Below are 23501 nucleotides of genomic sequence, written 5' to 3' on the forward strand. Positions count from 1 at the left end.
CCCCCAAACCCCCCAACCCCCCCAGGACCCCAAAACCCCCAGGACCCCCCAAACCCCCCAGCCCCCCATGGGACCCCAAAACCCCCAGGACCCCCCAAACCCCCCAAACCCTTGGGACCCCAAAACCCCCAGGACCCCCCAAACCGCCCCAGGACCCCAAAACCCCCAGGACCCCCCAAATGCCCAACCCCCCCAGGACCCCAAAACCCCCAGGACCCCCCAAACCCCCCAGCCCCCCATGGGACCCCAAAACCCCCAGGACCCCCCAAACCCCCCAAACCCTTGGGACCCCAAAACCCCCAGGACCCCCCAAACCGCCCCAGGACCCCAAAACCCCCAGGACCCCCCAAACCCCCCAATCCCCCCTGGACCCCAAAACCCCCAGGACCCCCCAAACCCCCCAAACCCCCCAAGCCCCCCGGGACCCCAAAACCCCCAGGACCCCCCAAACCCCCCAAACCCCCCAACCCCCCCAGGACCCCAAAACCCCCAGGACCCCCCAAACCCCCCAATCCCCCCTGGACCCCAAAACCCCCAGGACCCCCCAAACCCCCCAACCCCCCCCAGGACCCCAAAACCCCCAGGACCCCCCAAACCCCCCAACCCCCCCGGGACCCCAAAACCCCCAGGACCCCCCAAACCCCCCAATCCCCCCTGGACCCCAAAACCCCCAGGACCCCCCAAACCCCCCAACCCCCCCAGGACCCCAATCCCCCCAGGACCCCCCAAACCCCCCAAACCCCCCCGGGACCCCAAAACCCCCAGGACCCCCCAAACCCCCCAACCCCCCCAGGACCCCAAAACCCCCAGGACCCCCCAAACCCCCCAGCCCCCCATGGGACCCCAAAACCCCCAGGACCCCCCAAACCCCCCAAACCCTTGGGACCCCAAAACCCCCAGGACCCCCCAAACCGCCCCAGGACCCCAAAACCCCCAGGACCCCCCAAACCCCCCAATCCCCCCTGGACCCCAAAACCCCCAGGACCCCCCAAACCCCCCAAACCCCCCCGGGACCCCAAAACCCCCAGGACCCCCCAAACCCCCCAAACCCCCCCAGGACCCCAAAACCCCCAGGACCCCCCAAACCCCCCAGCCCCCCATGGGACCCCAAAACCCCCAGGACCCCCCAAACCCCCCAAACCCTTGGGACCCCAAAACCCCCAGGACCCCCCAAACCGCCCCAGGACCCCAAAACCCCCAGGACCCCCCAAACCCCCCAATCCCCCCTGGACCCCAAAACCCCCAGGACCCCCCAAACCCCCCAACCCCCTTGGGACCCCAAAACCCCCAGGACCCCCCAAACCCCCCAAACCCCCCAACCCCCCCAGGACCCCAAACCCCCCAGGACCCCCAAACCCCCCAAACCACCCAACCCCCTTGGGACCCCAAAACCCCCAGGACCCCCTAACCCCCCAAACCCCCCAACCCCCCCCAGGACCCCAAAACCCCCAGGACCCCCCAAACCCCCCAAACCCCCCAGGACCCCAAAACCCCCAGGACCCCCCAAACCCCCCAAACCCCCCTGGACCCCAAAACCCCCAGGACCCCCCAAACCCCCCAGGACCCCAAAACCCCCAGGACCCCCCAAATTCCCCCTGGGCCCCCCAAACTCCCCTGGGTGCCCCCAGCCCTACCAGCAGCTGCTGCGGGATGAGCTGCATGATCAGCTTCTGTGGCCACTGGTCCGTTTTCCTAGGGGGGGGGAAGCAAACGGGTGACCCCCCCAGGACCCCCCCAAATATGAGGACCCCCCCAGGGCCCCCCCAAAGTGCGGGGTCCCCCCAAAAAGCGCTCACAGGTTCTCGCCGGCGTTGACGTAGACCTGGCAGGGCAGGGAGCGCGTCAGCTTGGCCCCCGAGTCCACCGAGGCCGGCTTGGGCTTCTGGGGGGGCAACGAGATTGGGGGGGGCACGGGGAATTGGGGGGTCAGGGGGGTGGGGGGGGTAAGGAGATTTGGGGGGGGGCGGGCCCAGGGGAATTGGGGGGGTCAGGGGTTTGGGTCCTATAGGAGTTGAGTTTTGGGGTCCCAGGGGTGTTGGGGGTTTTGGGGTCCCAAGGGGTTGGGGGTTTTGGGGGGGTCACAGGGGATTGGGGGGGTCATGGAGGAATTGGGGGGGGTCAGAGAGGAACTGGGGGGTCCCAGGGGAATTGGGGGGCTCAGGGGTTTGGGGGGAGGGTTTGGGTGCTGTAGGAGTTGAGTTTTGGGGTCCTGGGGGGTGTTGGGGGTTTTGGGGAGGTCACAGGGAATTGCGGGGGCAATGAGATGGGGGGGGCAACGAGATTGGGGGGGGCACGGGGGAATTGGGGGGTCAGGGGGGTGGGGGGGGTAAGGAGATTTGGGGGGGGTAAGGAGATTTGGGGGGGGGGCGGGCCCAGGGGAATTGGGGGGGTCAGGGGTTTGGGTCCTATAGGAGTTGAGTTTTGGGGTCCCAGGGGGTGTTGGTGGTTTTGGGGGGGTCACAGGGGATTGAGAGGTCATAGAGGAATTGGGGGGGCAATGAGATTGGGGGGGTCAGAAAGGAATTGGGGGGGGCACATAGGAAGTGGGGGGGGCCAATGAGGTTTGGGGGGGGTCCCAGAGGAACTGGGGGGGTCAGGGGTTTGGGTCCTATAGGAGTTGAGTTTTGGGGTCCCAGGGGTGTTGGGGGTTTTGGGGGGGTCACAGGGGATTGGGGGGGTCATGGAGGAATTGGGGGGGCAATGAGATGGGGGGGGCAACGAGATTGGGGGGGGTACGGGGGAATTGGGGGGTCAGGGGGGTGGGGGGGGTAAGGAGATTTGGGGGGGGGGGGCGGGCCCAGGGGAATTGGGGGGGTCAGGGGTTTGGGTCCTATAGGAGTTGAGTTTTGGGGTCCCAGGGGTGTTGGGGGTTTTGGGGGGGTCACAGGGGATTGGGGGGGTCATGGAGGAATTGGGGGGGTAATGAGATAGGGGGGGCAACGAGATTGGGGGGGCACGGGGGAATTGGGGGGTCAGGGGGGTGGGGGGGGTAAGGAGATTTGGGGGGGGTAAGGAGATTTGGGGGGGGGCGGGCCCAGGGGAATTGGGGGGGTCAGGGGTTTGGGGGGAGGTTTTGGGTCCTATAGGAGTTGAGTTTTGGGGGTCCTGGGGGTGTTGGGGGTTTTGGGGGGGTCACAGGGGATTGGGGGGTCATAGAGGAATTGGGGGGGCAATGAGATTGGGGGGGGCAGAAAGGAATTGGGGGGGACACATAGGAAGTGGGGGGGTCCAATGAGGTTTGGGGGGGGGTCCCAGAGGAACTGGGGGGGTCAGGGGTTTGGGTCCTATAGGAGTTGAGTTTTGGGGTCCCAGGGGTGCTGGGGGTTTTGGGGGGGTCACAGGGGATTGAGGGGGTCATGGAGGAATTGGGGGGGCAATGAGATGGGGGGGGCAACGAGATTGGGGGGGGCACGGGGGAATTGGGGGGTCAGGGGGGTGGGGGGGGTAAGGAGATTTGGGGGGGGGGCGGGCCCAGGGGAATTGGGGGGGTCAGGGGTTTGGGGGGAGGTTTTGGGTCCTATAGGAGTTGAGTTTTGGGGGTCCTGGGGGGTGTTGGGGGTTTTGGGGGGGTCACAGGGGATTGAGGGGTCATAGAGGAATTGGGGGGCAATGAGATTGGGGGGGTCAGAAAGGAATTGGGGGGGGCACATAGGAAGTGGGGGGGTCCAATGAGGTTTGGGGGGGGGGGGTCCCAGGGGAATTGGGGGGGTCAGGGGTTTGGGTCCTATAGGAGTTGAGTTTTGGGGTCCCAGGGGTGCTGGGGGTTTTGGGGGGGTCACAGGGGATTGGGGGGGTCCCAGAGGAATTGGGGGGGGCAATGAGATTGGGGGATCAATGAGATTGGGGGGGTCAGAAAGGAATTGGGGGGATCCCAGAGGAATTGGAAGGGGGTCCCAGAGGAACTGGGGGGGCAATGAGATTGGGGGGGGCACAGGGGAATTGGGGGGCAATGAGATTGGGGGGGTCATAGAGGAATTGGGGGGGTAATGAGATTGGGGGGGTCAGAAAGGAATTGGGGGGGGGCACATAGGAAGTGGGGGGGTCCAATGAGGTTTGGGGGGGGGGTCCCAGAGGAACTGGGGGGGTCAGGGGTTTGGGTCCTATAGGAGTTGAGTTTTGGGGTCCCAGGGGTGTTGGGGGTTTTGGGGGGGTCACAGGGGATTGGGGGGTCATAGAGGAATTGGGGGGGTAATGAGATTGGGGGGCAACGAGATTGGGGGGGGCACGGGGGAATTGGGGGGTCAGGGGGGTGGGGGGGGTAAGGGGATTTGGGGGGGGGCGGGCCCAGGGGAATTGGGGGGGTCAGGGGTTTGGGGGAGGTTTTGGGTCCTATAGGAGTTGAGTTTTGGGGGTCCTGGGGGGTGTTGGGGGTTTTGGGGGGGTCACAGGGGATTGAGGGGTCATAGAGGAATTGGGGGGCAATGAGATTGGGGGGGTCAGAAAGGAATTGGGGGGGGCACATAGGAAGTGGGGGGGTCCAATGAGGTTTGGGGGGGGGTCCCAGAGGAACTGGGGGGGTCAGGGGTTTGGGGGGAGGTTTTGGGTCCTATAGGAGTTGAGTTTTGGGGGTCCTTGGGGGTGTTGGGGGTTTTGGGGGGGTCACAGGGGATTGGGGGGGTCCCAGAGGAATTGGGGGGGGCAATGAGATTGGGGGATCAATGAGATTGGGGGGGTCAGAAAGGAATTGGGGGGATCCCAGAGGAATTGGAAGGGGGTCCCAGAGGAACTTGGGGGGCAATGAGATTGGGGGGGGCACAGGGGAATTGGGGGGCAATGAGATTGGGGGGGTCATAGAGGAATTGGGGGGGCAATGAGATTGGGGGGGTCAGAAAGGAATTGGGGGGGGCACATAGGAAGTGGGGGGGTCCAATGAGGTTTGGGGGGGGGGGGCGGGCCCAGGGGAATTGGGGGGGTCACGGTTTTGGGGGGAGGTTTTGGGTCCTATAGGAGTTGAGTTTTGGGGGTCCTGGGGGTGTTGGGGGTTTTGGGGGGGTCACAGGGGATTGAGGGGTCATGGAGGAATTGGGGGGGCAATGAGATGGGGGGGGCAATGAGATTGGGGGGGGCACAGGGGAATTGGGGGGTCAGGGGGGTGGGGGGGGTAAGGAGATTTGGGGGGGGGGCGGGCCCAGGGGAATTGGGGGGGTCAGGGGTTTGGGTCCTATAGGAGTTGAGTTTTGGGGTCCCAGGGGTGTTGGGGGTTTTGGGGGGGTCACAGGGGACTAGGGGGGCAATGGGATTGGGGGGGGGTCGTCATAGAGAAATGGGGGGTCCCAGAGGACTTGGGGGGGGTCATAGAGAAATGGGGGGGGCACAGAGGACTTGGGGGGTCCCAGAAGAACTGGGGGGGGTGTCACAGAAAAATGGGGGGGTCCCAGGGGACTTGGGGGGGGGGTCATAGAGAAATAGGAGGTCCCAGAAGAACGGGGGGGGTCCCAGAGAATTGGGGGGGTCCCAGAGGAGTTGGGGGGTCCCAGAAGAACTGGGGGGGGGGTCACAGAGGAACTGGGGATTCCCAAAGGAATTGGGGGTCATGGAGGAATTGGGGGGTCATGGAGGGAATGGGGGGGTCCCAGGGGACTTGGAGGGGTCATAGAGAAATGGGGGGGTCCCAGAGGAACTGGGGGGGTCCCAGAGGACTTGGGGGGGGGGGTCCCAGAAGAACTGGGGGGGGTCACAGAGGAACTGGGGGGGGCACAGAGGAATCTGGGGGGGTCCCAGTGGAACTGGGGATTCCCAAAGGAATTGGGGGTCATGGAGGAACTGGGGGGTCATGGAGGGAATGGGGGGTCCCAGAGAAATGGGGGGTCCCAGATGACTTGCGGGGGGGTCCCCGAGGACTCGGGGGGGTCATAGAGACATGGGGGGGTCCCAGAGAAGTTGGGGGGTCCCAGAAGAACTGGGGGGGGGGTCACAGAGGAACTGGGGATTCCCAAAGGAATTGGGGGTCATGGAGGAATTGGGGGGTCATGGAGGGAATGGGGGGGTCCCAGAGGCCTTGGGGGGGTCATAGAGAAATGGGGGGTCCCAGAGGAACTGGGGGGGTCCCACAGGACTTGGGGGGGGGGTCCCAGAAGAACTGGGGGGGTCACAGAGGAATCTGGGGGGGTCCCAGTGGAACTGGGGATTCCCAAAGGAATTGGGGGTCATGGAGGAACTGGGGGGTCATGGAGGAAATGGGGGGGTCCCAGAGGACTTCGGGGGTCCCAGAAGAACTGGGGGGGGTACAGAGGAACTTGGGGGGGTCCCAGTGGAACTGGGGATTCCCAAAGGAATTGAGGGTCATGGAGGAACTGGGGGGTCATGGAGGGAATGGGGGGGTCCCCGAGGACTGGGGGGGGTCATAGAGAAATGGGGGGGGTCCCAGAGGAACTGGGGGGGTCCCAGAGGACTTGGGGGGGGTCCCAGAAGAACTGGGGGGGGGGGTCACAGAGGAACTGGGGATTCCCAAAGGAATTGGGGGGTCATAGAGGGAATGGGGGGATCCCTGAGGACTCGGGGGGGTCCCCGAGGACTCAAATGGGGGGGTCCCGCAGCCTGCCCCCCCTCACCTCCTGCCACTCCAGCACCCCGCTCCACGCCAGCACCTTGTTGTTCACCGACTGCTGCGCCCCCAAGGGGGGGGCTGCACTTTGGGGGGTCACGGTGGGGGGGGGGCCCCCCCCGCTAGCCTGGGGGGTGGGGGGGGGAACACAGACACTGAGCCCCAAAGCTCTGGGACCCCCCCAAAAAATCAGCATCCCTCCCCACCCCGCCCCAGGACCCCCAAATTCTCTCCCCCCCACTCCATATAAATGCAGAAAAACTGGACGCCCCCCCAACTTGGTACGACCTCCCCCAATTTAAACCACACCCCCCCAAACTTGGTATGAACCCCCATAACTTAAACCACCACCCCCCCCCCCAAACTTGGTGTGGCCCCCCCCCCAATTTAAACCACCCCCCCAACTTGGTATGAACCCCCAGAATTTAAACCACCACTCCCAACTTGGGGTGGCCCCCCCCAAACTTGGTATGACCCCCCAACTTGGTATGATCCACCCCAATTTAAACCACCCCCCCCAAACTTGGTACGACCCCTCCCAATTTAAACCACCCCCCCAACCTGGTATGACCCCCCCCCCCCAATTTAAACCACCCCCCCCAAACTTGGTGTGGCCCCCCCCATAATTTAAACCACCCCCCCAACTTGGTACGACCCCCCCCAATTTAAACCACCCCCCCCCAAACTTGGTATGACCCCCCCCTCAATTTAAACCACCCCCCCAAACTTGGTACGACCCCTCCCAATTTAAACCACCCCCCCAACTTGGTATGACCCCCCCAATTTAAACCACCCCCCCCAAACTTGGTGTGGCCCCCCCCATAATTTAAACCACCCCCCCAACTTGGTACGACACCCCCCCAATTTAAACCACCCCCCCCAAACTTGGTACGACCCCCCCCCAATTTAAACCACCCCCCCCCAAACTTGGTATGACCCCCCCCTCAATTTAAACCACCCCCCCAAACTTGGTACGACCCCTCCCAATTTAAACCACCCCCCCAACCTGGTATGATCCCCCCCCAATTTAAACCACACCCCCCTCAACTTGGTGTGGTCCCCCCAAATTTAAACCACCCCCCCAACTTGTTATGATCCCCCCCTAATTTAAACCACCCCCCCCAACTTGGTGTGGCCCCCCATAATTTAAACCACCCCCCCAACTTGGTATGATCCCCCCCCAATTTAAACCACCCCCCCCAAACTTGGTACGACCCCTCCCAATTTAAACCACCCCCCCAACCTGGTATGACCCCCCCCCCCCCAAACTTGGTGTGGCCCCCCCCAAACTTGGTATGACCCCCCCAACTTGGTATGACCCCCCCCCCAATTTAAACCACCCCCCCAAACTTGGTACGACCCCTCCCAATTTAAACCACCCCCCCAACCTGGTATGCCCCCCCCCCCCCCCCCAATTTAAACCACCCCCCCAACTTGGTATGACCCCCCCCAATTTAAACCACCCCCCCCAAACTTGGTGTGGCCCCCCCCATAATTTAAACCACCCCCCCAACTTGGTACGACCCCCCCCCAATTTAAACCACCCCCCCCAAACTTGGTATGACCCCCCCCTCAATTTAAACCACCCCCCCAAACTTGGTACGACCCCTCCCAATTTAAACCACCCCCCCAACTTGGTATGACCGCCCCCCCCCCCCCAATTTAAACCACCCCCCCAACTTGGTATGACCCCCCCCAATTTAAACCACCCCCCCCAAACTTGGTGTGGCCCCCCCCATAATTTAAACCACCCCCCCAACTTGGTACGACCCCCCCCCAATTTAAACCACCCCCCCCAAACTTGGTATGACCCCCCCTCAATTTAAACCACCCCCCCAAACTTGGTACGACCCCTCCCAATTTAAACCACCCCCCCAAACTTGGTACGACCCCTCCCAATTTAAACCACCCCCCCAACTTGGTATGACCCCCCCCCAATTTAAACCACCCCCCCAAACTTGGTACGACCCCTCCCAATTTAAACCACCCCCCCAACCTGGTATGACCGCCCCCCCCCCCCCAATTTAAACCACCCCCCCAACTTGGTATGACCCCCCCCAATTTAAACCACCCCCCCCAAACTTGGTGTGGCCCCCCCCATAATTTAAACCACCCCCCCAACTTGGTATGACCCCCCCCAATTTAAACCACCCCCCCAAACTTGGTGTGGCCCCCCCCATAATTTAAACCACCCCCCCAACTTGGTACGACCCCCCCCCAATTTAAACCACCCCCCCCCAAACTTGGTATGACCCCCCCTCAATTTAAACCACCCCCCCAAACTTGGTACGACCCCTCCCAATTTAAACCACCCCCCCAACCTGGTATGACCGCCCCCCCCCCCCCAATTTAAACCACCCCCCCAACTTGGTATGATCCCCCCCCAATTTAAACCACCCCCCCAACCTGGTATGACCGCCCCCCCCCCCAATTTAAACCACCCCCCCCAACTTGGTATGATCCCCCCCCAATTTAAACCACCCCCCCCAAACTTGGTATGACCCCTCCCAATTTAAACCACCCCCCCAACTTGGTGTGGCCCCCCATAATTTAAACCACCCCCCCAACTTGGTATGACCCCCCCCCCAATTTAAACCACCCCCCCCAAACTTGGTACGACCCCTCCCAATTTAAACCACCCCCCCAACCTGGTATGACCGCCCCCCCCCCCCAATTTAAACCACCCCCCCAACTTGGTATGACCCCCCCCCCAATTTAAACCACACCCCCCAAACTTGGTGTGCCCCCCCCCCAATTTTATACCCCCCTCAACTTTATACCACCCCCCCAACTTGGTGGGACCCCCCCCCCCCAAATTTATACCCCCCCCTCAAATTTATACCACCCCCCCACCTGCTGTGACCCCCCCAAACTTGATGGGACCCCCCCAAATTTATACCCCCCCCAAATTTATATCGCCCCCCCCCAATCTGCTGTGACCCCCCCAAACATGATGGGACCCCCCCCAAACTTGGTGGGACCCCCCCCAAATTTATGCCCCCCCCAAATTTATATTGTGTCCCCCCCCAAACTGGTGGGACCCCCCCAAACTTGATGGGACCCACCCAAATTTATATTGGCCCCCCCCCAAACTGGTGGGACCCCCCCAAACTTGATGAGACCCCCCCAAATTTATACCCCCCCCAAATTTATATTGCCCCCCCCAATCTGCTGTGACCCCCCCAAACATGATGGGACCCCCCCCAAACTTGGTGGGACCCCCCCCCCCCAAATTTATATTGTGCCCCCCCCCCAAACTGGTGGGACCCCCCCAAACTTGATGGGACCCCCCCAAATTTATATTGCCCCCCCCCAACTGGTGGGACCCCCCCCAAATTTATAGCCCCCCCCAATTTATATCGGCCCCCCTCCAAATTTATACCACCCCCCCCAACCTGCTGTGACCCCCCCAAACTTGATGGGACCCCCCCAAATTTACGCCCCCCCCCAAATTTATCCCCCCCCCCAATCCACAGCCACCATGGGGGGGTCCCCCAAAACACCCTGAGCCCCCCCCCCCCCCCCCAATATGGGTCCAAAGTGGGGGGTACGTACCATGGGGGGGGCGCCGGGCTGGGCGGGGGGCTGGGCGGGGGGGGGCAGGAGGCCGCTGGTTGGGGGGGGGCCGCTTTGGGGGGGGGGCGCCAGCTTGGGGGGGAGGGAGGAGATGGGGCCGGGGGGGAGGGGCTGGGGGGGGGTCTGGCTGAAGGGGGGGGGCTGCAGGGGGGGCAGGGAGGGGACTGGGGGGGGGGGGGGACAAAAAGGGGGGGTCAGTACCACCAACCCCCCCCATCCCCATGGGGGTGCCCCCCCCCCCAAAATACCACCTCCCCATATCCCCATGGGGCTGGGACCCCCCCCCCAAATGCCCCATTTCCTTGGATCCCCCCCCAAAATGCCCCCCCCCATATCCCTATGGGGCTGGGACCCCCCCTCATATCCCGAATGTCCCCCCATGTCCCCCCATGTCCTTCTGTCCCCAATGTCCCTGTCCCCCCACGTCCCTTTGTCCCCCCAGTCCCCGATGTCCCCCTGTTCCCCCCATGTCCCCCCAATGTCCCCATGTCCCCCCAAATCCCTGGTCACCCCATGTCCCCTCAATGTCCCCCCAACGTCCCCATGTCCCCCCATGTCCCCTCAATGTCCCCCCAATGTCCCTGTTCCCCCCGTATCCCCAATGTCCCCATGTCTGCCCCATATCCCTGTCCCCCCTTATCCCCAATGTCCCTGTACCCCCCATATCCCCAATGTCCCCATGTCCCCCAATGTCCCCATGTCCCCCCAATGTCCCCAATATCCCTGTACCCCTCATGTCCCCCCATATCCCCAACGTCCCCATGTCCCCCCAATGTCCCCCCCATGTCCCCAATATCCCTGTACTCCCCATGTCCCCCCATATCCCCAATGTCCCCCCATGTCCCCAATATCCCTGTACCCCTCATGTCCTCCCATATCCCCAACGTCCCCATGTCCTCCCAACGTCCCCATGTCCTCCCAATGTCCCATGTCCCCAATATCCCTGTACCCCCCATGTCCCCCCATATCCCCAATGTCCCCACGTTCCCCCAATGTCCCATGTCCCCAATATCCCTGTTCCCCCCATGTCCCCCCATATCCCTGTCCCCCAATGTCCCCCAATGTCCCCTTGTCCCCCATGTCCCCAATGTCCCCCCAGTCCCCAATGTCCCCATGCGCCCCCAATGTCCCCCCCATACCTTTGTTCCCATGTCCCCCCAGTGTCCCCCTGTCCCCCCATACCCCCAATGTCCCTGTCACCCCATATCCCCGTTCCCCCCAATGTCCCCATGTCCCCCAATGTCTCCCTATCCCCCCATGTCCCCTCAGTCCCCAATGTCCCCATGTGCCCCCAATGTCCCCCCCATATCCTTGTTCCCATGTCCCCCAGTGTCCCCATGTCCCCCCATATCCCTGTTCCCCCCATGTCCCCCAATGTCCCCATGTCCCCCCAAATCCCTGTTCCCCCCAATGTCCCCATGTCCCCCCAATGTCCCCAATGTCCCCAATGTCCCCATGTCCCCCCATAACCCTGCTTCCCCCATGTCCCCCCACTGTCCCCATGTCCCCCCATATCCGTGTTCCCCCCAATGTCCCCATGTCCCCCAATGTCCCCATGTCCCCCCATATCCCTGTTCCCACCATGTCCCCCACTGTCCCCATGCCCCCCCAAATCCCTGTTCCCAACGTCCCCATGTCCCCCCAATGTCCCCAATGTCCCCATGTCCCCCCATATCCCTGTTCCCCAACATGTCCCCCAATGTCCCCATGTCCCCCCATAACCCTGCTTCCCCCATGTCCCCCACTGTCCCCATGCCCCCCCAAATCCCTGTTCCCCCCAACGTCCCCATGTCCCCCAATGTCCCCATGTCCCCCCGAATCCCTGTTCCCCCCAATGTCCCCATGTCCCCCCAATGTCCCCAATGTCCCCAATGTTCCCCCAAATCCCTGTTCCCCCCACGTCCCCCAATGTCCCCATGCCCCCCCAAATCCCTGTTCCCCCCAACGTCCCCATGTCCCCCCAATGTCCCCAATGTCCCCATGCCCCCCCATATCCCTGTTCCCCCCATGTCCCCCAGTGTCCCCATGTCCCCGCATATCCCTGTTGCCCCCAATGTCCCCATGTCCCCCCACTGTCCCCAATGTCCCCATGTCCCCCCATATCCCTGTTCCCCCCAACGTCCCCATGTCCCCCCAATGTCCCCATGTCCCCCCATATCCCTGTTCCCCCCAACGTCCCCATGTCCCCCCAATGTCCCCATGTCCCCCACTGTCCCCTACATCCCCAATGTCCCTGTACCCCCATGTTCCTTTGTCACCCCAGTCCCCAATGTCCCCATGTCCCCCCAGTGTCCCCAATGTCCCCATGTCCCCCACTGTCCCCATGCCCCCCCATATCCCTGTTCCCCCCAACGTCCCCATGTCCCCCCAATGTCCCCATGTCCCCCACTGTCCCCTACATCCCCAATGTCCCTGTACCCCCATGTCCCTTTGTCACCCCAGTCCCCAATGTCCCCATGTCCCCCCATATCCCTGTTCCCCCCATGTCCCCCACTGTCCCCATGCCCCCCCAACGTCCCCATGCCCCCCCAACGTCCCCATGTCCCCCCAATGTCCCCCCAATGTCCCCATGTCCCCACTCACAGCGCGTGGCCAGGCTCTTCTGGTTCTTGGCCGCCTCCACGGCCGATTGCGCAGCGGCCTGAGCAGCATTGAGGGAGCTGGGGGGGGGCACCTGGGGGGGGCACCCGGGGGTCAGGGGGGGCCCCCAGACACCCCCCACCCCCCCCTTGTCGGGGGGGTCCGGGGTTGGGGGGGGGCATGGGGGGGGTGTTTTGGGTACCTGGTAGGGCTGGGGTCCCGGTGGGGGGGGCTGGGGGGGGGCGGGGGGCAGCTGGGGGGGCGCGGGGGGGAGCTGGGGGGGGGGCACGGCTTGTTTGGCTTGGATGGAGCCGGTGGCGCTGCCTGCTGGGGGGGGACACGGGGGTGACCGGGGGACAAGGGGACCACAGACACCCCTCGCAGCCCCTGGCCCCCATGTCCCTGTCCACCATGTCCCCTGTGCCCCCCATGTCCCCTGTCCCCCATGTCCCTGTGCCCCCATGTCCCCTGTCCCCAATGTCCCTCTGTCCCCCATGTCCCCCTGGCCACCATATCCCCCTGTCCCCCATGTCTCCTGTCCCCCATGTCCCTGTGCCCTCCATGTTCCCTGTCCCCAATGTCCCCTGTCCCCAATGTCCCTGTGCCCCCATGTACCCCTGTCCCCCATGTCCCTGTGCCCCCCATGTCCCCTGCCCCAAATGTGCCTGTGCCCCCATGTCCCCTGTCCCCAGTGTCCCTGTGTCTCCAATGTCCCTGTGTCACCAATGTCCCTGTGCCCCACATGTCCCCTGTCTCCAATGTCCCTGTGCCCCCCATGTCCCCCTGTCCCCCATGTCCCCTGTCCCCAGTGTCCCTGTGCCCCCCATGTCCCCTTGTCCCCAGTGTCCCCGTACCCCCCATACCCCCATGTCCCCAAGTCCCGCCCCGTGTCCCCATTGTCCCCATACTGGGCAGGGCCACCCAATATCCCCAACCGCCCCATGTCCCTGTACCCCCATGTCCCCTTGTCCCCAGTGTCCCTGTACCCCCCATACCCCCATGTCCCCCCCCGTGTCCCCATTGTCCCCGTACCGGGTAGGGCCACCCCAGTATCCCCAACCACCCCCTGTCCCCCATGTCCCTATAACCCCCGCCATGTCCCCATTGTCCCCGTATCGGGCAGGGCGACCCTAATACCGCCAACCCCCATCATGTCCCTGTACCCCTGTGTCCCCATTGTCCCCATACCGGGCAGGGCCACCCTAATACCCCCAACCCCCCCATGTCCCTGTATCCCACATGTCCCCAATGTCCTCCATACTGGGCAGGGCCACCCCAATAACCCCAACCCCCCATGTCCCTGTATCCCCCATGTCCTCTTGTCCCCAGTGTCCCTGTACCCCCCATATCCCCCATGTCCCCCGCTGTGTCCCCATTGTCCCCATACCGGGCAGGGTCACCCAATATCCCCAACCCCCCCATGTCCCTGTACCCCCCCATGTCCCCCTGTCCCCAGTGTCCCCGTACCCCCCATAACCCCCATGTCCCTGTTCCCCCCCCATGTCCCCATACCAGGCAGGGTCACCCCAATATCCCCAACCCCCCCATGTCCCCTTGTCCCCAGTGTCCCCGTACCCCCCATGTCCCCCTGTCCCCCTCCCATGTCCCCTTGTCCCCAGTGTCCCCGTACCCTCCGTACCCCCCAGACCCCCCATATCCCCCATGTCCCCCCCCATGTCCCCATTGTCCCCGTACCGGGCAGGGCCACCCCAATATCCCCAACCTCCCCATGTCCCTGTACCCCCCATACCCCCCATATCCCCCATGTCCCCCCCCATGTCCCCATTGTCCCCGTACCGGGCAGGGCCACCCCAATATCCCCAACCCCCCCATGTCCCCGTCCCCCCCATACCCCCCATATCCCCCTGTCCCCCTCCCATGTCCCCTTGTCCCCAGTGCCCCCATACCCCCCATATCCCCCATGTCCCCCCCATGTCCCCATTGTCCCCGTACTGGGCAGGGCCACCCCAATATCCCCAACCCCCCATGTCCCCGTCCCCCCCATACCCCCCATATCCCCCTGTCCCCCTCCCATGTCCCCTTGTCCCCAGTGCCCCCGTACCCCCCATGTCCCCATGTCCCCCCCCATGTCCCCATTGTCCCCGTACCGGGCAGGGCCACCCCAATATCCCCAACCCCCCCATGTCCCCGTACCCCCCATACCCCCCATGTCCCCATGTCCCCCCCATGTCCCCATTGTCCCCGTACCGGGCAGGGCCACCCCAATATCCCCAACCCCCCCATGTCCCCCCCCGTGTCCCCATTGTCCCCGTACCGGGCAGGGCCACCCCAATATCCCCAACCCCCCCATGTCCCCGTCCCCCCCATACCCCCCATATCCCCCTGTCCCCCTCCCATGTCCCCTTGTCCCCAGTGCCCCCGTACCCCCCATATCCCCCATGTCCCCCCCATGTCCCCATTGTCCCCATACTGGGCAGGTCCACCCCAATAACCCCAACCCCCCCATGTCCCCGTACCCCCCATACCCCCCATGTCCCCCTGTCCCCCTCCCATGTCCCCTTGTCCCCAGTGTCCCCGTACCCTCCGTACCCCCCATACCCCCCATATCCCCCATGTCCCCCCCCATGTCCCCATTGTCCCCGTACCGGGCAGGGCCACCCCAATATCCCCAACCTCCCCATGTCCCCGTACCCCCCATACCCCCCATGTCCCCATGTCCCCCCCCATGTCCCCATTGTCCCCGTACCGGGCAGGGCCACCCCAATATCCCCAACCCCCCCATGTCCCCGTACCCCCCATATCCCCCATGTCCCCCCCCGTGTCCCCATTGTCCCCGTACCGGGCAGGGCCACCCCAATATCCCCAACCCCCCCATGTCCCCAGTGCCCCCGCACCCCCCATACCCCCCATGTCCCCCTGTCCCCCTCCCATGTCCCCTTGTCCCCAGTGTCCCCGTACCCTCCGTACCCTGCGTACCCCCCATACCCCCCATATCTCCCATGTCCCCCTCCATGTCCCCATTGTCCCCATACCGGGCAGGGCCACCCCAATAACCCCAACCCCCCCATGTCCCCGTACCCCCCATACCCCCCATATCCCCCATGTCCCCCCCATGTCCCCATTGTCCCCGTACCAGGCAGGGCCACCCCAATATCCCCAACCCCCCCATGTCCCCCCCCATGTCCCCATTGTCCCCATACCGGGCAGGGCCACCCCAATATCCCCAACCCCCCCATGTCCCCGTACCCCCCATACCCCCCATATCCCCCATGTCCCCCCCCATGTCCCCATTGTCCCCGTACCGGGCAGGGCCACCCCCCTGACCAGCACCATGTGCCGGGGGTCCTGGCCGCACTCTTTCGGGGGGGGCTCCAGCCCCCCCGGGGGCCCGGCCTTTTCAAACAGCACCCGCAGCGCCGGCAGCTTCCGGGGGGCCACCACCGAAAAGTGGATCCCCCGCTGGGGGGGGGTCAGGGCACCCCAAAAATAGGGGACACCCCCCCCAATCTCCTCTTTACCCCCCCCGTGAAACCGCTCATCTGGGGAGCTCACCCCCTTTTATTGATGGGGGGGGGGCAGGGACACCCCAACATCCCCCCCCCCAATAGGGACCCCGATATCCACCCACCCCCCCCCCCCACCACAGGGGGAAGGGACCCCCATCTTCAGGTGAGCCCCATTTCCTTCCTGGGGGGGTCCCAGCACCCCAATAATCCCAGGACCCCGTTACCCCCCACAATGTCCCCCCCATCCTCAGGTAACCCCAATTTGCTTCCTGGGGGGGGTCTCAGCACCCCAATAATCCCAGGACCCCAATACCCCCCATATGTCCCCCCCACCCTCAGGTAACCCCCATTTCCTTCCTGGGGGGGTCTCAGCACCCCAATAATCCCAGGACCCCGATACCCCCCCCCAAAGTCCTCCCATCCTCTTATAACCGCAATTTCCATCCCAGGGGGGTCCCAGCACCCCAATAACCCCCCCCATAATAACCCCAGCACCCCAAGGACAAATCTCAGCACCCCACTCTGGAGAGTCCCAGGACCCCATTACCCCCCATAGAGCCCCCAAATCCCCATGGGGGTGTCCATATCCTCATGAGGGGGATCAATATTCTCAAGGGGGGGTCCCATCAGCCCCCCATTTCCCCATGGGGGGGTCCCAGCACCCCAATAATCCCCCCATAATAACCCCAGCACCCCAAGGACAAATCTCAGCGCCCCACTCTGGAGAGTCCCAGGACCCCATTACCCCCCATAGAGCCCCCAAATCCCCATGGGGGTGCCAATATCCTCATGGGGGGGGGTCAATATCCTCAAGGGGGGCGTCAATATTCTCAAGGGGGGTCCCATCTGCCCCCATTTCCCCATGGGGGGGTCCCAGCACCCCAATAACCCCCCCCATAATAACCCCAGCACCCCAAGGACAAATCTCAGCACCCCACTCTGGAGAGTCCCAGGACCCCATTATCCCCCATAGAGCCCCCAAATCCCCATGGGGGTGCCAATATCCTCATGGGGGGGGGTCAATATCCTCAAGGGGGGGCCCAACAGCCCATTTCCCAATGGGGGGATCCCAGCACCCCAATAATCCCCCCCCATAATAACCCCAGCACCCCAAGGACAAATCTCAGCACCCCATTCTCCCCCTATGGGAGAGTCCCAGGACCCCGATACCCCCCATAGGGTCCCCAAATCTTCATGGGGGTGTCAATATCCTCATGACAAGGTCAATATGCTCAAGAAGGGGGTCCCATCAGCCCCCCATTTCCCCATGGGGGGGTCCCAGCACCCCAATAATCCCCCCCATAATAACCCCAGCACCCCAAGGACAAATCTCAGCGCCCCACTCTGGAGAGTCCCAGGACCCCATTACCCCCCACAGAGCCCCCAAATCCCCATGGGGGGGTCAATATCCTCATGGAGGGGGTCAATATGCTCAAGGGGGGGTCCCACCACCCCCCATTTCCCCATGGGGGGGTCCCAGCACCCCAATAACCCCCCCCATAATAACCCCAGCACCCCAAGGACAAATCTCAGCGCCCCACTCTGGAGAGTCCCAGGACCCCATTACCCCCCACAGAGCCCCCAAATCCCCATGGGGGTGTCAATATCCTCATGGGGGGGGGTCAATATTCTCAAGGGGGGTCCCATCTGCCCCCATTTCCCCATGGGGGGGTCCCAGCACCCCAATAACCCCAGCACCCCAAGGACAAATCTCAGCTCCCCACTCTGAAGAGTCCCAGGACCCCATTACCCCCCATAGAGCCCCCAAATCCCCATGGGGGGGTCAATATCCCCATGGGGGGGGGTCAATATCCTCAAGGGGGGGTCCCACCACCCCCCATTTCCCCATGGGGGTGTCCCAGCACCCCAATAATCCCCCCCATAATAACCCCAGCAACCCAAGGATAAATCTCAGCACCCCACTCTGTAGAGTCCCAGGACCCCATTACCCCCCATAGAGCCCCCAAATCCCCATGGGGTGGTCAATATCCCCATGGGGGGGGTCAATATCCTCAAGGGGGGGTCCCACCACCCCCCATTTCCCCATGGGGGGGTCCCAGCACCCCAATAATCCCCCCCATAATAACTCCAGCACCCCAAGGACAAATCTCAGCGCCCCACTCTGAAGAGTCCCAGGACCCCATTACCCCCCACAGAGCCCCCAAATCCCCATGGGGGGGTCAATATCCTCATGGAGGGGGGTCAATATCCTCAAGGGGGGGTCCCATCAGCCCCCCATTTCCCAGGGGGGGGTCCCCACCTCCCCGATGCGCTGGACCAGGCTCTCGGTGCTGCACCCCGAATACGTCGTGCTCTCCACGGCCGGCAGCAAATACGGGGGGGAGTTACAGATCAGGACGCACACCTTGTGCGTTTGGCCTCTGTTTTTTGGGGGGGGGGACACATTGGGGGGGTCAAGGGGTGCGGGGGGGGGGGGCGGACCCCCTTTGGCCCCCCCAATTTGCTCACATTTGCTCGCGCATCTTCTTGAAGTCGTCGAAGAGCTGCAGGGCGGTGCTGAGCCCCTCGGCGATGAGGCTGCAGCTCTCGCCGCCCCCCCCCACGAACCTGGGGGGTAACGTTGGGGGGTGTGAGAATTGGGGGGGACAGGGAGATTATGGGGGGGTCGAGATTGGGGGGGTGAGATTTTGGGGGTCGAGATTGGGGGGGAGTCAGGATTGGGGGTGTTGAGATTGAGGGGTCAGGATTTGGGGTGTTGAGATTGGGGGGGGTCAGAATTTGGGGGGGAGTCAGGATTTGGGGGGCTGAGATTGGGGGGGTCAGGATTTGGGGGATTGAGATTGGGGGGATCAGAATTTGGGGGATTGAGATTGGGGGGGTCAGAATTTGGGGGGGGCGTCAGGATTTGAGGGGCTGAGATTGGGGGGGTCAGGATTTGGGGTGGGTTGAGATTGGGGGAGCCAGGATTTGGGGGTGTTGAGATTGGGGGGTTGAGATTGGGGGGGTCAGGATTTGGGGGGGGTTGAGATTGGGGGGGTGAGATTGGGGGGGTCAGGATTTGGGGGGGGTTGAGATTGGGGGGTTGAGATTGGGGGGGTGAGATTGGGGGGGTGAGATTGGGGGGGTGAGATTGGGGGGGTCAGGATTTGGGGGGGGTTGAGATTGGGGGGTTGAGATTGGGGGGGTTGAGATTGGGGGGGTGAGATTGGGGGGGTCAGGATTTGGGGGGGGTTGAGATTGGGGGGGGTGAGATTGGGGGGGGTCAGGATTTGGGGGTGTTGAGATTGGGGGGTTGAGATTGGGGGGGTCAGGATTTGGGGGGGGTTGAGATTGGGGGGGTGAGATTGGGGGGATCAGGATTTGGGGGGGGTTGAGATTGGGGGGGTGAGATTGGGGGGGTCAGGATTTGGGGGGGGTTGAGATTGGGGGGGTCAGGATTCGGGGGGAGTTGAGATTGGGGGGGTGAGATTGGGGGGGAGTCAGGATTGGGGGTGTTGAGATTGAGGGGTCAGGATTTGGGGGGGGTTGAGATTGGGGGGGTCAGGATTCGGGGGGAGTTGAGATTGGGGGGGTGAGGATTTGGGGGGTTGAGAATGGGGGGGTGAGGATTTGGGGGGGTGAGATTGGGGGGGTCAGGATTTGGGGGGGTTGAGATAGGGGGGTCAGGATGTGGGGGGTTCAGGATGTGGGGGGGTTCAGGATGTGGGGGGGTTGAGAGTGGGGGGGTCAGGATTTGGGGGGTGAGATTGGGGGGGGTCAGGATTTGGGGGGGTTGAGATTGGGGGGGTCAGGATGTGGGGGGGTTGAGATTGGGGGGGTCAGGATTTGGGGGATTGAGATTGGGAGGGTCAGGATCTGGGGGGGGTTGAGATTGGGGGGGGTCAGGATTTGGGGGGTTGAGATAGGGGGATCAGGATGTGGGGGGGTTCAGGATGTGGGGGGGTTCAGGATTTGGGGGGGGTGAGATTGGGGGGAAGAGGATTTGGGGGGGGTTGAGATTGGGGGGGGTCAGGATTTGGGGGTTGAGATTGGGGGGGTCAGGATTTGGGGGGGGTTGAGATTGGGGGGGTCAGGATTTGGGGGGGTTGAGATTGGGGGGGTCAGGATGTGGGGGGGTTGAGATTGGGGGGGGCAGGAATTGGGGGATTGAGATTGGGGGGGGCAGGATTTGGGGGGGGTTGAGATTGGGGGGGTCAGGATTTGGGGGGGTGAGATTGGGGGCGTCAGGATTTGGGGGGTTGAGAGTGGGGGGGTCAGGATTTGGGGGGGTTGAGATTGGGGGGGTCAGGATTTGGGGGGTGAGATTGGGGGGGTCAGGATTTGGGGGGGTGAGATTGGGGGGGGTCAGGATTTGGGGGGGTGAGATTGGGGGCGTCAGGATTTGGGGGGTTGAGAGTGGGGGGGTCAGGATTTGGGGGGGGTGAGATTGGGGGGGTCAGGATTTGGGGGGTTGAGATTGGGGGGGGCAGGATTTGGGGGGGGTTGAGATTGGGTGGGTTGAGATTGGGGGGGGTCAGGATTTGGGGGGCTGAGATTGGGGGGGTCAGGATTTGGGGGGTTGAGATTGGGGGGGGCAGGATTTGGGGGGGGTTGAGATTGGGTGGGTTGAGATTGAGGGGGGTCAGGATTTGGGGGGCTGAGATTGGGGGGGGTCAGGATTTGGGGGGGTGAGATTGGGGGGGTTGAGATTGGGGGGGTGAGGATTTGGGGGGGTTGAGATTGGGGGGGTCAGGATGTGGGGGGGTTGAGAAATGGGGGGGTTGAGAAATGGGGGGTCAGGATTTGGGGGGTCAGGATTTGGGGGGGTTGAGATTGGGGGGGGTCAGGATTTGGGGGGTTGAGAATGGGGGGGTCAGGATTTGGGGGGGGGTTGAGATTGGGGGGGTTGAGATTTGGAGGGGGTCCAGATTTGGGGGGAGGGTTGAGAGTTGGGGGGTCAAGATTTGGGGGGATTGAGATTTGTGGGGGGAGGTCGAGATTTGGGGGGGGGGGGTCGAGGTTCACAACCCCAATTTGCACCCCCCACCTCATTCTTGGGGTCCCTCCCTCTAATATGCACCCCCACTTTCCACCCTCCCTTATTCTTCAGGTCTCCATGTCCCCCCCAATATCCCCCCAGTGTCCCCACCATGTCCCCATCACCCCCCAGTGTCCCCAAGGCCCTGGGGGGTCCCAGCACCCCAATAATCCCCCCCCATAATAACCCCAGCACCCCAAGGATAAATCTCAGCGCCCCATTCTCCCCCTATGGGAAAGTCCCAGGACCCCATGACCCCCCATAGGGTCCCCAAATCCCCATGTTACCCCAATTTCCTTCTTGGGGGGGGGGGGTCACAGGACCCTGTGACCCCCCTAGGGTCCCCCCATCCTCATTTCCTTCCTATGGGGGGGTCCAGAACCCAATAATACCCCCCCCAATAATAACCCAGCACCCCAAACATAAATCTCAGCGCCCCATTCTCCCCCTATGGGAGAATCCCAGGACCCCATTACCCCCCATAGGGTCCCCAAATCCTCATGTAATCCCAACTTCCTACCGGGGGGGGCTCACAGGACCCTGTTACTCCCCCAGGGTCCCCCCATCCTCATTTCCTTCCTATGGGGGGGTTCAGAACCCCAATAATCCCCCTGCCCCCCATAATAACCCCAGCACCCCAAGGATAAATCTCAGCGCCCCATTCTCCCCCTATGGGAGAGTCCCAGGACCCCATTACCCCCCATAGGGTCCCCAAATCCTCATGTAACCCCAACTTCCTTCCGGGGGGGGCTCACAGGACCCTGTTACTCCCCCAGGGTCCCCCCATCCTCATTTCCTTCCTATGGGGGGGTCCAGAACTCAATAATCCCCCTGCCCCCCATAATAACCCCAGCACCCCAAGGATAAATCTCAGCGCCCCATTCTCCCCCTATGGGAAAGTCCCAGGAACCCATTACCCCCCATAGGATCCCCAAATCCTCATGTAACCCCAATTTCCTTCCGGGGGGGGCTCACAGGACCCTGTTACTCTCCCAGGGCCCCCCCATCCTCATTTCCTTCCTACGGGGGGGTCCAGAACCCCAATAATCCCCCTGCCCCCCATAATAACCCCAGCACCCCAAGGATAAATCTCAGCGCCCCATTCTCCCCCTATGGGAGAGTCCCAGCACCCCATTACCCCCCATAGGATCCCCAAATCCTCATGTAACCCCAATTTCCTTCCGGGGGGGGGGGGTCACAGGACCCTGTTACGCCCCCCAGGGTCCCCCCATCCTCATTTCCTTCCTATGGGGGGGTCCAGAACCCCAATAATCCCCCTGCCCCTCATAATAACCCCAGCACCCCAAGGATAAATCTCAGCGCCCCATTCTCCCCCTATGGGAGAGTCCCAGCACCCCATTACCCCCCATAGGATCCCCAAATCCTCATGTAACCCCAATTTCCTTCTGGGGGGGGCTCACAGGACCCTGTTACTCCCCCAGGGCCCCCCCATCCTCATTTCCTTCCTACAGGGGGGGTCCAGAACCCCAATAATCCCCCTGCCCCCCATAATAACCCCAGCACCCCAAGGATAAATCTCAGCGCCCCATTCTCCCCCTATGGGAGAGTCCCAGCACCCCATTACCCCCCATAGGATCCCCAAATCCTCATGTAACCCCAATTTCCTTCCGGGGGGGGGGGTCACAGGACCCTGTTACCCCCCACCCCCCAAAATTACCCCCAATCCCCCCAAAATTACCCCCAACTCCCCCAAATTTCGCCCACGTAATATGAGCAATTTCCAAGTGATGCTACTAGGGCTGAACCCCCAAATCCCTGCACTTCGCGCCCCCTCCCCACCCCAAAGTGCCCCCCCAGGGGGGTTGTGCTCCCCCTGGGGGGGGTCCCCGTGTGCCCCCCCCTCACTGGATGCTGTCCAGCCAGGTCAGGAACTCGTAGGCGCTGCTGGTGGGCGCGTGGCACTGGACGTAGGATTCGGGGGCGCAGTCCACGGTGTTGAACACGACCAGGCTGTACTGGGTACCCCCAAACTGGGGGGGGACAGGGGGTCACCCCCCCCGGTCACAGGGACTCCCCCAATCACAGGGATCCCCAAACTGGCGGGGGGGGGGGGGGCACATGGGGTCACCCCCTGGTCATAGGGATCCCTCCCAGTCACACGGACCCCCAAACTAGGCGGGGGACATGGGGTCACCCCCCCAGTCACAGGGACCTCCAAACTGGGGGGGGACATGGGGTCATCCCCCAGTCACAGGGACCCCCAAACTGGGGGGGTCACAGGGTTACCCCCCAGTCACAGGGACCCCCAAACTGGGGGGGGGGACATGGGGTCACCCCCCCGGTCACAGGGACCCCCCGGTCACAGGGACCTCCAAACTGGGGTGGGGGGACACGG

At 63.2% G+C, this 23501-nt stretch overlaps 1 protein-coding gene across 4 annotated transcripts in view; it reads right to left on the reverse strand.

The window, feature by feature from the left end:
* The window catches only part of MED25 (mediator complex subunit 25), a 49866-nt gene that overhangs the window by 23577 nt on the left and 2788 nt on the right, over window positions 1-23501 (reverse strand). For 3 of the 4 annotated variants that reach the window (XM_071801174.1, XM_071801173.1, XM_071801170.1), the window contains exons 4-13: window positions 23012-23136; window positions 18637-18735; window positions 18428-18548; window positions 15964-16120; window positions 12903-13027; window positions 12704-12794; window positions 10100-10284; window positions 6552-6671; window positions 1797-1882; window positions 1635-1692 (exon numbers count right to left, since the gene is read on the reverse strand). In XM_071801174.1, coding sequence (XP_071657275.1) covers window positions 1635-1692; window positions 1797-1882; window positions 6552-6671; window positions 10100-10284; window positions 12704-12794; window positions 12903-13027; window positions 15964-16120; window positions 18428-18548; window positions 18637-18735; window positions 23012-23136 — 1167 coding nt within the window. The remainder of the gene's footprint in view (window positions 1-1634; window positions 1693-1796; window positions 1883-6551; window positions 6672-10099; window positions 10285-12703; window positions 12795-12902; window positions 13028-15963; window positions 16121-18427; window positions 18549-18636; window positions 18736-23011; window positions 23137-23501) is intronic. The other variant, XM_071801171.1, reaches the window with a different exon arrangement.

The sequence above is a fragment of the Patagioenas fasciata genome, chromosome 35, assembly GCF_037038585.1.
Source record: "Patagioenas fasciata isolate bPatFas1 chromosome 35, bPatFas1.hap1, whole genome shotgun sequence".
In the NCBI taxonomy this organism is placed as follows: Eukaryota; Metazoa; Chordata; class Aves; order Columbiformes; family Columbidae; genus Patagioenas; species Patagioenas fasciata.